This window comes from Limulus polyphemus, unplaced genomic scaffold (assembly GCF_000517525.1).
Source record: "Limulus polyphemus unplaced genomic scaffold, Limulus_polyphemus-2.1.2 Scaffold2952, whole genome shotgun sequence".
Classification (NCBI taxonomy): Eukaryota; Metazoa; Arthropoda; class Merostomata; order Xiphosura; family Limulidae; genus Limulus; species Limulus polyphemus.
In genome coordinates this window covers 29,759-44,872 of record NW_013668562.1, presented here as the reverse complement: position 1 = coordinate 44,872, position 15,114 = coordinate 29,759, and the positions used below count along the sequence as shown (strand labels likewise).

General features: G+C 37.3%; 1 protein-coding gene across 1 annotated transcript in view; it reads right to left on the bottom strand.

Annotated features, from left to right (window-relative positions):
• LOC106468295 (polyhomeotic-like protein 2) overlaps positions 1-15,114 on the bottom strand; it is a 54,099-nt gene that overhangs the window by 25,429 nt on the left and 13,556 nt on the right. The window contains exon 2 of the mRNA XM_013928714.2: positions 4,045-4,780. Within this exon, the coding sequence (XP_013784168.1) occupies positions 4,045-4,780 (736 nt within the window). The remainder of the gene's footprint in view (positions 1-4,044; positions 4,781-15,114) is intronic.

The following is a 15,114-nucleotide window of genomic DNA, read 5'->3' as shown; positions in this document are numbered from 1 at the left end:
TTTGTTCTAATGTGAAATGCTACAGAACATTGTTACGTCATGCAATTTCTTTGTTCTAATGTGAAATGCTACAGAACATTGTTACGTTATGCAATTTCTTTGTTCTAATGTGAAATGCTACAGAACATTGTTACGTCATGCAATTTCTTTGTTCTAATGTGAAATGCTACAGAACATTGTTACGTCATGCAATTTCTTTGTTCTAATGTGAAATGCTACAGAACATTGTTACGTCATGCAATTTCTTTGTTCTAACGTGAAATGCTACAGAACATTGTTACGTCATGCAATTTCTTTGTTCTAATGTGAAATGCTACAGAACATTGTTACGTTATGCAATTTCTTTGTTCTAACGTGAAATGCTACAGAACATTGTTACGCGTTGCTCACTCACATTCTTGTTTGCAATTATATAAACAATAGCATGCAACTTACAAAAACACCAGAATTCAACTCAGAGAAACACGAGTATGAAACAAAGAAACATCAGTATGAAATTTTCAGAAACACAAGTATGAAACTAAGTGAATTATCAACATGAAACGTCAGTATGAACTTTTTAGAAACACAAGTATGAAACTAAGTGAATTATCAACATGAAACTTAAAGAAACGTCAGTATGAAATTTTCAGAAACACAAGTATGAAACTAAGTGAATTATCAACATGAAACGTCAGTATGAAATTTACAGAAACGTAAGTATGAAACTTACAAAAACACAAGTACGAAACTAAAGAATTATCAATATAAAGCTTAAAGAAACATCAGTATAAAACTCACAGAAATTCCTGTACGAATCATATAAACACCAATATAAATGGTATTAAGAGGTGTAGATGCACTGCTTAATCTTTTCTGCAGTAAATGTATAACGTTGGTGTTTATCTATCTACTCAAGCAATAGTGGTTTGTATGATTAATGGAGTAATTTAATAAGCCTTTAAATATCAACGTAGAGAAAACGATTTAATGTGTAACACTTTATGTTCCTCAGATTTGTGTATTAGCTTTAAAATGACGTATAAGTTGTCTCGTGTGTTATCAGCGTTTTAACAGACTTTACTTATCAAATCTTCTTTCATTCATTCACTCTCTCTTTCTGTTTTTTTTTGGGGGGGGGGGAGAGGGATCAAAGAATGTATTAACATAAGACGCATTACATGTTGAAGAGAGGCTCGTGCGGAAGGCGTACTTTTCTGTGATCCTTTCATTACATACGTTACGTGTTATTTAGCGAGTCTCGCGAAATTCTGCGTTAATAAATTCTCACAACTCTCTTCTTTACAGTGGAAAAAATGTAGGAGTTGATTACTTCGCGCGCCAACTGTTTGCACGCTAGCGCCGCTCACCGTTAGGGGGCGGATTAACACGACGAATTCTTAACCTACCGTATCAAACTCCGGTGTCGGCGGTTTGGAATTGCGGTCCATTTCTTACGAGAGTTTTCTAAATATATACATTTCCCTCGGGTAACGCTTGTTATTCATTATTAAAACCTATTCTAAACGATTTCCATTCAAGTAATAAAAGTAGAGAAAACGAGGCGGATAGTTTCAAAATGCGGAGTCAAATGTTTCAAACAAACTCTGTTCATTATACACACTTGTTTTTTTTTTCTTTCGATTTTTCTGGCTTATCGAGATAAGTTTTCATCTTAGTTTGGCTTGGTTATTTCCGAGCAAAGCCACATTGGATTACCTGCCGTGTCCACCGCGGGGATCGAACCCCCGATTCTAGCGTTGTAAATCCGTAGACTTACCGCTGTCCCACCGGGGGGAGGGTGGGGAGATTTGCTTCTTAACTCTGGAATAAGTATCGGTGGGTTTCACATATTATATCTTATTTTCTGTTTATTACAACACTTGTAAAACATTAATTTGTTTGTTTGTTTAAAGTTGAGCACAAAGCTACACAATGGGCTATCTGTCCTCTGCCCACCACGGGTATCGAAACCCGGATTCTAGCGTTGTAAGTCCGCAGACATAGCGCTGTGCCACTGGGGGGGGGAGGCGTAAAGCATTGATACGAAAGGGGTTAAGATACTTAATTTTCTACGTAAAATAGACAGAGAGCCCCAGCAGTAATTACTTAGATTAATTTCAACATTGACGGTATTTTTTATTTACTTTTCATGTGACTCGTGTTTTAATAGGGGGGCTCTGTAATTAACAAAGTCATGGACCCATAAGCACTTTGATGCATAAACACGAAAATGAGTTGGTAATTTGAAGGTTCAGGGTTTACTCTCGAATACATTCTAAGTTTTGGTGCTGTGTTGAGTAACAATACGTCTACTATCATTGACAATACCTTTGAATTTGTCTAATAAAATACCCTCTAATTCATTTTAAGCTGCAGTTCACCACATGAGCGACAACAATATATTGTGTATCATTCACCGCTAACAATACCTTTGAATTTATCTAATAAAATACCCTCTAATTCATTTTAAGCTGCAGTTCACCACATGAGCGACAACAATATATTGTGTATCATTCACCGCTAACAATACCTTTGAATTTCTACAACTGGTTAAAATCGGCGAAGTATAAATATATTCGTAGCCAATTCAAAGGTATTGTTAGCGGTGAATGACACACAATATATTGTTATCGCTCATGTGGTGAACTGCAGCTTAAAATGAATTAGAGGGTATTTTATTAGACGGTTTTTTATGTATTTTTCTCATCAGGGTGAGATTGAGAATGAAATTGTGAGGGGGCATGCCCCCCATGTAAATTACGCTAATTAGTACGGAACCTTTTAGTGACACTTTCCACAACAAACACAAGTTGTGTATGTATCCATATTAATGTACATAGATGTAGGTTGTTTAAATATATACACAACGTATTTTTACTTTGTGCAGGGGGTCGTTATAAACCCCTAAAACATAATTTTGTTTTGGTATGTCCTGGAAGTTTCGATTCAGTAATCTTTTAATATTTACCGCAACGCCTCTCGTTTCTCTTCCTCTTTCGCCCCCACTACCCCCAGTGGCACAGCGGTGTGTCTGCGGACTTACAACGCTAGAAACCGGGTTTCGATCCCCGTGGTGGGCAGAGCACAGATAGCCCATTGCGGAGCTTTGTGCTTAATTACAAACAAAACTTAGCTCCCTCTTTCAACTTGAAAATATGAACCCCTTTGTTTTGCTAGTACTGATAAGTTTGAATTATTACTGGTAAATCCTGATAATAATTACATAACAATGTTTGAAGCCAAACCTATAAAGCAGAATCTATAATTTATTGACATAATTTTTTATCACATTTTTTTGTTCGTATGGAGAAGATGTATACACTTTTAGTATCCAAAAATACTAGTTACGGTCAACAAACCATCCTAGTTCAAATGTTGACTGACTTGTGTGTGTGCCCAACGACATGCATCAGACCTAACCCATAATTTTTCCACGCTATATCTCTGCTGTCATTTTCTATAAAGGTTTACAGTTTCTAGCGTATCTTACTTTGTAACCCCTTCGACCTCATTTCCTTCTCAAAACACACAGTAGGGGGTAACAATTATCTAATTCATATCTTTCTCACCTACTAGTTAGTGCTCGGGCTACGTATTTAGAAAACGGCATCGCTAACTAAAGGTTCATATATTGTAGAACTTAATAAGATGCAGTCTGCCTTGTTGTTATGAGCCCAATGACACGATACAGTGACTTTAAGCAATTGTTGATTTTATGTACAGTCTACAAGTATGTTCCCCCCTTCTTAAAAACAATTTTAACCGCCTTTATAATGACACCTGTTGGTTCGTAACAAAATATTAGTTTTATCGCCTTAACGAGCACAAAGATGTTTTGTATTTTTTAAACTACCTTTAACTATTTCTTGGACGAATATTTTTAACGATCATAATATATAATTTTTTTTTCTTCCTCTTTGCCCGTTAAATACAAAATGTTCTCAATTCACGTGTGGTTAAAGAGGTTCGTTACGTAACATCCACGTTAAAGAAAAACGGATATTACGTAAAATCTATTTTCAAACAACACAGTACAAAAAAAAACAGTAATTTTATACTTACATCTGCATATTCGGCACACGATTCCACTGACATCACAAACTTTACTACGTCATCAACAGTCCACTGCGCAATCTCACTAGCATCTGATATGTTTAAACAAGACTGGTCAGTACAAAAGGAAGGGCAACGACCTCTGTCGGAAGATTTAGGCGATGCCTGAGCGGAAGAACTTTCAGACCTAAGGAGCCTTCCTTCCAACAAGTTCGTCCAGCTTGAAGTCTTGCGGAAGCTGTCCTTCGATCTAGTATCATTGTGAGTATTACTTAGTGCATCTGTGTCCGTTTTTATGGACCCAATGATGTCCGTGTCCGTTTTTATGGACCCAATGATGTCACGAATATCTCGTGAAATAGGTAAATATAAACAACGATGCGGAGACGCGTCTGGAGTACCCAGACGAGGGCGCTTTGTAGCCCCCATTGTTAGATCCAGAGGATCTGATTCGAACGGTCTCTTGTTTGCCCCTCGAAGGTAGTTTTCCAACTGTGAAGCACTCTTCGCACTCGCAGTTCGAACTAAGTTTAGAAGAGTTTGGGATGATGAAAAATCCCCGAAACTGAATGGAACTGAGCGACTCTCTCCAAGGATCGGAGACGATTTGAGATGATTTTCTAATTTTCGACTGCTGTTTTCCGGCGGTTCCGAATTCCTCCCCAAAAGTGGAGGAGTTCCGCCTTTGTACGACAGGTGGCCTTCGAAGGGTCGAGCGATTCCATTCGGTTGAACAAAGCTAAAACTAGAAAAAAAAAAAAAAGAATTCACGTGTATAAGTTCTGAACACAGAAAATATATATACCAGATAAAACATTTAAATTATCGGTATGTTAAACAATGCGGTTGAGATTTAATATCCATAGTCGGCGGGAACTAGGGGGGGGGCACTATTTTGACTCTGTGGTAAAGTACCCCTTTGAATGAGGAATAGAGACTTGTGTATAGCTATCGGAAAGTCACTGTGTCAAATTTGAATTCAGTCGTCATGATTAAAATAGCAAATAAGATGCATACAATAGTCTGTGCCCCCCCTCCCCCCCAAAAAAAACAACAACAACAAAAATTCAAAATTTTTCCGTCGCCTATGTTACTATGGATTTCTAATAACACATTACTGCGAAATTCCAAAACAAAAAACAAAAAAAACAGAAAAGTAATACTCTTCTTAATCTTTGATAGATTGTGTAGGCAGATTATTCACAGTGAATCTAAGTTTCAAATGGACAGCAACTGCCTGTTGTAGAATCCTACAAATGTAGAGGACGACGTTTCGACATTTGTAGGTTTCTACAATAGGCAGTTGCTGTCCATTTGAAACTTAGATTCAACACTCTTCTTATTGAACTATCAATTTAAGTTAAGAAAGTATAAAGAAATAGTTCCTAACAACCACTAAAGATCTTTTTAAGCACAATTTGATAAACCATTTTGTCGCAAGTTCTGTTCTGTTCGTAGTTTTCTTTCAATGGAAAAATATATATACTTGGCACTGGGTAAAACATGGAAATATTGGGTGTGTCATATTTCCACAGTTGAACGTTTCTTCACTGTGACTGGCGCGAAGGATGAAAAAAAAAAACGTCTTCGTACTAAAGAGAAAGGTAAACCCACCTGTTGAGTTTTGTTCCAGTTACAAGCCTAATATTTCAATGATTAAGACTAAACCAGACTAAAGCATTTTGTCTCCTTTTGGGGACTTGTAAGTGCATAATATCTGTACGTTTAAAACACACATCGAATCTTTGCCCCCAGTTGCACAGCGGCCTTTCTGCGGGCTCACAACGGTAAAAACCAGGTTTCGATATCCGTGGTTGGCAGAGCACAGGTGGCCCATTCTACAGCTCCGTACTTAATTACAAAGAAATAAAATCTAATCTATATTTTTTTACACTAACTAACTAACTTACCTGAATGCTTGCTACATGCAGCAAAGAAGCGGGAACAAAATTCACTGTGGTATACAATCTAATATAGCAGAAGGGTTTGACCCCCAAACACTCAGTAGGGATAAACTGTTAGATCGTTTTAATACTTTTATACTGAAGTACGATATTGAAAGTTAGCGAATTAAAAATAAAGGAAAACAAACCACAAGACCGACGAGCGACTTACTGAGGCTGTAAAATCATCTTAAGGTACAAAAATCTAGAATAAATAGCAAAAAGAAAAAAAAACAACAACGTAGTATTTATAACATATGTACATAACCACAACACATACATACACACATATATATATCACTACTATGTACATAACCACAACACATACATACACATATATATATCAATACTATGTACATAACCAAACACATACATACACATATATATATCACTACTATGTACATAACCAAAACACATACATACACATATATATATCAATACTATGTACATAACCAAAACACATACATACATACACATATATATATCAATACTATGTACATAACCAAAACACATACATACACATATATATATATGAATCAGAAGCCTACAGAGAATCTGCTAGACAGATCATGGGAAGGTTTTTATTATAGCGCTCCAGTAGGTTTAAACAGACGATGTTTTCAAAGTCCTCAATAACAAATATTTCATGACGTAAACATGGAGGTTCAAAGTGTTTCGTTCTATAGATCGGGTTACAGAGCGGTCAGTCCTACTTCTGCCCATCATTTTACGTCATTCTGGCATGTCACAGGTAAGGGGTGCCCGTTCATGACAAGCACACCTATCTCCCAATTCTGAACTAGTTTCTTCGCCCACGTATACCTCCTTCATAGTGACCAGAGGGTACGTAGTTTAATTAAGGAGTTAGCCGTGGCAGGCAGACAGACGGGGAGGGTGGTGAACGGTATCAGATGTAGCACGCGGCTCATTCATTCCCCACCTAAAAGAAGTCCGCGCCCAAGCAAAGCGTGGATCTGAAGACCAAGAATACATTGACCCACAATATCCGCATGCCTAACCGCTCGCGACCTGCGTATCTATAGCATGTTCAAGTCAGTCCCAACTATTGAGCTTTCTTTGCATCTGTACACCAGATGTGTGCTCTAATAAAGTCTGTTACAGCAGCACTGTCTGACCAGACTACTCGGTCGTACTATGTTGCAAGTTAACGAGTACAAGCTGGAGTGCGATAAGATACCAGCATGCACCCTTTAGAACAATGGGTTAAACGTTTTATCTTAACCTCCACGTCCGTCATTTCTGTAACGTTAAGTTCCTTCTTCGTAATAGAGTTTTGATAAGAATCAGGCCGCAAGAAAGGCATTAGTGACGTTCAACTACCTTTACATTCACAGTGTGTTTGTGTCAATAGCCAAGACTTCATATTCGGATTGTGACTTCTGTCATCTGTATCTAAACGTACACTATTTACAGGTCGAGAAATTAATTAATGAAACCAAAGAGAAACAGCCCCTAACGACGAGTAATGATGCTTTTTAAAGCAACCAAACTATTCAGTTGTTATATTAACTACGCATGCGTATGGTTGAATGGTTGTTTTGTAGTTTACCATAAAGTTACACAATGGACTATCCGTGATGTATCCACCACGTGTATCGGAACCCGTTTTTTTTTATCGCTATAAACCTCCAGATTTACCGCTGTGCCACTGCGGGGAGGGGGGCTTTTCTTGAATACAAATAAATAATTAATCTAATCTTCGCTTGGGGAGCAATATGGTATAGCATTCGGTGTGATTGTTCTACTGTAAAAGACAATTTCACACTGTGAAAAGAGAAATCTTTTACAAAATATTTATCGAGGTATTTCGTCCCTATGTAATAGGATTATGTTTGGACAGCTTGTACAATGTTAATAAATTGGATTTTTTTAACCTTAATGAAATCTCGTGTACATGTGGGCTTAAAAGCCAGAACAGGAACCTTTGGAGTTCAGGTATAGTTTCCCTAGTTTTGAAATACTGACCAGAGAGATGGTAGCCAGTCAACCAGCAGCATGCGCTGCTATACGGGACTTATCGGGTTCTTTGAACCAAATAATGGGATTGACTACAATTTTTATAACAGCTTAAAGTGCGAAGAGTGTTTAGCAGCATCACGAACCTTGGACCTTTTGTCCGCAGTCCGACACATTAATTACTACGTCATTAGTTGCATGCGGAAGTACATACAAATTCTCAGTTTTGCACTTTGTTTTTTGCAGTTTCTATGGGCTTTTTGGTTTTTCAATTACATATATGGGAAGCAACTTTTTATGTCCTAAAATAACCTTACAACGCTAGAAACCGGGTTTTGATACCCGTGGTGGCCAGAGCACATTGTGTAGCTATATAACTTTAAACCATCAAACAAACAAACTTAAGATAACTTTTCATCAATCATGAATTTACATAACAGCTAGTATAGAAATAGTATACCAAACATTACATAGTAAACGGTTCATCGAGGACAAGGTCGTTTTAAGACGTAACTTTACTTCTTTGATTAACGATGGAGGCAGGCAACATTTAATCGGCTTTTTTACTGAGTACATTGGCCGAATTTAGGCTAACAACTTTGGAAAGTTAAAGTTACGTCCAAAACTGCACAAAGGAGCAGGTGATGAAACCCCGGTTTCAATGGTATAAGCAAATGAGAATGGTGACAAATTTGTCTGGATCTTGTTTTTTTAGCGCAAGGCTACACAATGGGCACCCTGCACTCTATTCTCCGCGGGAAATCGAACCCCAGATTTTAACTTTGTAGGTCTATAAACTTACCTCAGATGCATCGGGGGGGGGGACTCTTTGTCTGGAAAAGCACACCTTAATACAAACATTTTCATTTCCCAATTAAAAATAAATAAATCGGGAATAGGTCGGGAGAGGAGCATAGTAATGTGTTCTTTAGATATCTATGAACTGTTTATATTACAAAATTATATTCTGAGCTAATAAAACCATAATTTTTCCTTGCAAGACTCGAGTTGGTCTGATTAACAACATGTACAGTGTCTTTAAAGACATTGACCCCCTTTTCTGGTGTCTCATTCAAATCCCAGCCGCCATTTTAGCCTCAGGAACGTTCGATACCCCTCTCTTTTATCCCCATATCGCTCTTACACACTTTTGAAACCTACTTTTGTCTTGTGGTAAAAGTGTCTGAAATTACTAGCGGGTTAATCCTTTAATTCGGTTTCTAAAGTTCTCGTTAGGCGTGCGAGAGATATTGGGTTCGATCTCAAGCCAAGGAGTTCCAAAGTGTAACGAGCTATTGATAAACGACTCTTTTTAAATCGGTACCTTGTGAGATAACAAATTCTTTCTTTTTTTTATTATGATCATGATTGTATTTATCATTTATTTACTATTTCTTTCTATCGTTTTAGTTTAGTTGCATTAAAACGCTAACTCACCGTCTACATAATCATTTTTATTTTGAGTAAATATATATATGTGTGTGTGTATATGATGAAACTAACACCAGATTCCCTAGCGGTGACGTATAGATACTACTAATATAGCAGAAAAGTATGTAAATTTATGATCACATGAGGTTGTACTCTCGTGCCAGAAGCTTCATTGAGAGATATAGTTATTGAAGGGTGTAGTCATTGCTGTTTGTTAATCGATATTGAAAGGTATTGTTTGAATATTGTAATTGCTGTATTTTTTTTTAATTGGGTTTTTTTTCTTTCTGGTTCTTTTTCTTGGTTCCATTATTATTGATTTATTAATATTTATGATAAATGATTTATTAATATTGATGTGAAGTCCTGGCTAGGCATTTGTTTATTAACTGTGTTGAAATTATTTCTAAATGCTGTTATTGTGAATAAATTGTTTTTTCTTCTTGAACCCTGATTGTAGCAATGTGTTCATTTTGAACCATTATAACCTTTTTTGTAGGCAAAAAATTTTGTTGAATTGCATTTTTGTACAGACTACGGAATTTTCCATATCACACATTTTAATGTGTTTATAAGTATGCTGTAATGTTGAAGTTACGCTTATCATGTGTTCTGATAATGCTAGCAGACAATGCTAGGCCTATTTAAGCAGATGACAAGCCCAGTACTGAGTCGGGCCTATCTCTTCCGTCTAAGCCTAGATATAGTCTGATACCTGCTTTTCTTACAATTGATGGTTCCGCTGTAATAGTCGTCATACAGTTGTGATTCGCTTCTGACTACAGGCCCAGTGTTGAAAAAAACCCACTGCCTGTCGTATGACATGCATTGAATTTAGAAAAACAAAGCAAACAAAACACAATCGTGCAGGTCATTGTCATGGATCTCCTGGCAGAAAATATTTTAAATTTATCTCTTTCTCACCTTCTCTTGAGACAAAAAAAAATCACCTTACTATCTGATTTTAAAGTTAATATCCAGGAAAGAAATGATCGACAATCGAGTTTGCGTATTTCGTGAAGGGCGGTAAATGCTGGTATCAAGAGTACGTAGCTTTATTTTTAATTAATGGTTTTAAATAACGCATTCCTATCAGTCTATTGGCTAAATTGGTTTACGGATTTTCTCGATTCGATTATAAGTTTGTTTGGACATATAATGAAATACATTCGAAATTACTACGGTCATTCAGTTGTTAAAAGGGACCCATATTTTCTATTTGCACCAGAACGTCACAAATCGCAGGCTTCAGTAGGCCTAGCGTTATCTGCTTGAACGCTGTCTCCCTTGTATTTCGAGGTTATTGACTACGTCTAAACAGAGAAATTCGTAATAACCCATTTATAAACTGTTGTTGTTACACAGAGCATTTCATTTGATATGTATAGAGGCTAATCGTACTTGATTCAGTGACCAAAGAGTACGTGAGTATTTAAGGTCAAGAAAAATTAATATAATGTTCGTTTTCCTGGCACGAATGTGTAAAGATCGTAAAATTAAGCTCACATCTATATAAATATATATATATGTTAATCGCCTGGTTAGAATGCAAGAATCAGCCCAAACTCTCTACGCGAAGGTCCCCGAGTTTGATAACGAAAGAACAAGGTGTACAGGTACGTGAGAGGGAGCTGAAAGATCGATTATATACGTGCAATCATCTACCTCCCTATTATTGTGCTTGGGAAGGGGAGGGGGTATAAGTTGATATGAAACGAGTTTCATACACCAGAAGTACTATTGTCTACAGCGTAATTTTCCAATCATTTTAAACCAATTACTGCTAAAACAAGGCCTGACTTAATTCGTAATAAGATCCCAGACAGCAGATCCACCATCGCTAAGCATAAGGAGCCAAAAGAAATAACGCCATACCATCGAGAAAAACCGCGAAAGACTGGATCACAATGAAGGGTGGGACGCATTGGTAACCAATGGGAACCCGCACTCGTTCACACCTTCCTCTTTGCTTCAGGGTATTAATGAGTTGCCAGTTAACAAACTCTACCTTAGAAGGACTAACTACAGATGTGATGATAAGTAAAGTATTTCTTTGAAGACTTTATTTTCGCTAGGCAGTTGTAATAAATATAAATTAATTTTTAAACGATACGTACATGTATGGTGGCGCCTCATCACCCGCCACTTACACTCTTAGGCGAGAAGATCGCCTGGGGGGAAAAAAAGGAACTGGGATGATGCCTGTTCAAGTTTCCTACTCATACAAACAAGCCCCCATCAGTGTCTCAGCGATAAGTCCGAAGGGTTATAACGTTACAAGCAGGGTTTCGATACCCGTGATGAGCATAACACGGATAGCCCATTGTGTAGTTTTGCATTTAACTATAACCAACCAATCAAACAGTCAGTATAAAAACAAGCAAAGATCACTACTAAGGCATTTAGTAAGACCAATCGAAACATATGCAAAAAAAAACAAAAAAAAACGTGTTAACATTGATGACCAGGAGTGACATCACATTATAACTAAACTTTTCCTCCGAACAACGTTTTCTCCTCGCCCAAATCCTAATAACTACCTTTCAGAATTTTTATAGGATTTGGTTTGAATTTCGTGCAAAGCTACACTAGGGCTATCTGCGCTAGCCGTCCCTAATTTAGCAGTGAAAGACTAGAGGAAAAGCAGTTAATCATTACCACCCACCGCAAATTCTTGGGTTACTCTTTTATCAACGAATAAAGGGATTGACGGTCACATTATAACGCCTCCGCGGATGAAAGGGCGAGCACGTTTGGTGAGACGAGGATTCGAACCCGCGACCATCAAATTACAAGTCAAGCGCCCTAACCACCTGGCCATGGCGGGGCCCCTCTTTATAGAAACTCAGTTATCCTGAGACATTGTACAATTTCATTTACGGCTCTTTGTTACTACATATCAATACATAGCTAATAATGTTCCTATTCTAGCGTTGGAAGTTTGTCCAATACGTTCTACATGTGGATCTAGTCTTGAAATCGTAAAAAGACATTACGTAAGGAGCAGTGGCGTAGGAAGTGCTGTTTGTTTGTTTTTAATTATGCACAAAGCTACACAAGGGCTATCTGTGCTCTGCCCACCACGATAAGGGCTATCTGTGCTCTGCCCACCACGGGTATCGAAACCCGGTTTCTAGCGTTGTAAGTCCGCAGACATACCGCTGTGCCACTGGGAGACAGTAGGAAGTGAGGGGGACAACCCCCCACTCTTCAATATTTTCCAGTAAAAATTAGGAAAATTACTGTAAGGAAAAGCAGGAGAACGCATAAAATTAATCCAGACACCAAGAGCTTCCAGAGCCCTAAGGCGAGCCCTGGATCCCGGCCGTAATGGGGGGGCGGTTTGTGTACTAAAATTTCACGTCATGCATTATATGTATTTTGTGTACGTAACAAAATAATATTACTGGAGGTGGTCTTGAATTATTGGAGGGTGGTGTAAGTGGAACGCCACCCCTCTTTCATGGACGAAATTTACCCTCCTTTTTTTTTGCATTAAACAAATGCACCAATTACTTAAAGTGTGAATCCAGAGTTTGAATAAATTATGAGAAAAAAAAATTCTACTGAAAACGATCTTTCTTGCAATGTGATGCACATAAGTTGTTTTTTTTTTTAACACGGACAAGGACCTTATACGATCTTAGATGAGATAAAAACAGACAAATTCTTCTCGATGCCAATTAGAGCGAGGTATAAACGGGCAAATAAATAGCTTACTGTTAGCTCCTACCAACTGACCTGACACGAAGGATACGTGTTGAGAATTCATGTCTAAGAAAGGTCTTGTAGAGTTGACACTGAGAAAATAAGCTTCCAGTTAACAAGTGTGGAAATCCTAACCTCCCCCCTCCTTTTAAATTTCAAGATAAGCTCGTTCTTATTCCATAAATTGAGTAAGGCATACGATTTCATCTATGACGGCCATCTTTTGTTTTCTTTCTCTCTTTGTCTGTCATGATTTTCATTCTTATATATATTTTTATTTTTTAGTCAGCATGATAATAAGTTGAGATTTAAAATAGACTCGGTTAGTTTCTTGAGAAGTTCGCATAGTCGACTTAAATTGTGGTGTGCCAGCATGGTCTTTAAATTTATGTTGGTTTTTTTCTAAGATTCTGTTATATAGGATTGGGCATGGTTTACTGGTTACTGTTTGGATTGTTCATCAGAGGATTCATGATTCGCATCCCGATGCACAAAAATCACGTAGGTACGCTATAAGAGTGACAGTCATATCCCACTATTCAGTCAAATAAGAGTGGCCAAAGAGTTGGTGGTAGATGCTACTGGCTATTTGCCTTCCCTGTAGTATATCTGATTGAAATTAGGAACAGGTAGGTATAGATAGCCTTCGTGTAGTTTTGCGCAAGCGCAAAAAAAAATCCAAAACAAATGGATTTTAATGTTTCAAAGCAAGATCACGTTGTCGTTAATATATCACAATCATCTCCTAATATAGGAAAGTGCTGGTCAAGTTTAGTTGTTGATTAGTTTTTTTTTTTTTACGTTTTGAATTCAACGACATGTATCTCGTTCAGAAAACCTTTCAGGTCGATTATCTTCTCCAGTCAACCAAATAAAATCGAACTCACTTCCAGCTGTATCGTGGTCTACTATTCTTAGAAATATTCATTATTCTTTATAAGTTTAGGCTAATTGCTCTCGCGATATCCCGTGAGACCTCTCTTTGAAAGTTTCACGAAGTACAAGAACCTCATTTTCGATATTTTCATTCTCCACTCGTCTTACACGACCTATAAATGTCGCCTTAGTAAGCAGCGTACATATTCAATTATTCTTTTGAAAAAGCAGCACGATAGTTAGATCTAATCATCTCAGTGGGGTGACGCTTTGAGAAAAAGAAATTACGTTGATTTCAAACGGCGATTTAATAGTTTTCGTCTAAACATGGGAGCGACATCTATATAACTTCAAAAAATACAGTAAAATATTTACTAACGCAAATTAAGAAATTACTCATAAAAAACCTCATCTTAAAGCTTAAGTCAAATTTTTACCTGTTGATGGTTCTCACGATTCTCAAAACCTTAAAATTATTTGCACGTCATCTTTTTGTGTGTGTGTGTTCTTAACAAAATTGTTAAAAATCCATTTTTTCAATAGTCTTTTCTTTTCAAAAGTCGTAAAGCTCGTAAGCCACAAGATCATTACCCTGGTGTTAAAAAACAAAGAAACTAGAGTTCGTCTATTATAAAACATTTAATGATTGGAGAGTTATTTTACGACCAGTAATTACAACATTTACTACTGAAGAAGAAGATAACCAGGGAAGATATTATTTTAAAGAAGAAGAATTCTTCAGTTCTATAATACGCACTTTGATATCAAAAGTAAATATAATATTGCAAAAACAAAACGTGTTCATTTACGACAAAATAAATAAACAAACGTGTCGACAAATAAAATACACAGAAGTAACAATATGCTCTCTACCAGCTGGAAACTCTGGTCTGCTATTTATTTTTCATACTGGCATTCCAATCATGAATTAGAACACCAATCTCTGACCATTGTTCGGTACACAGGCCAGTGTCTCTGACCGACATAAAGTTTGGTTTGTTTTGTTTTGAATTTCGCGCAAAGTTACACGAGGGCTATCTACGCTAGCCGTTCCTAATTTAGCAGTGATTGAGTAGAGAGAAGGCAACTTGTCAACAACACCCACCGTCAACTCTTCGGCTACTCTTTTACCAACGAACAGTGG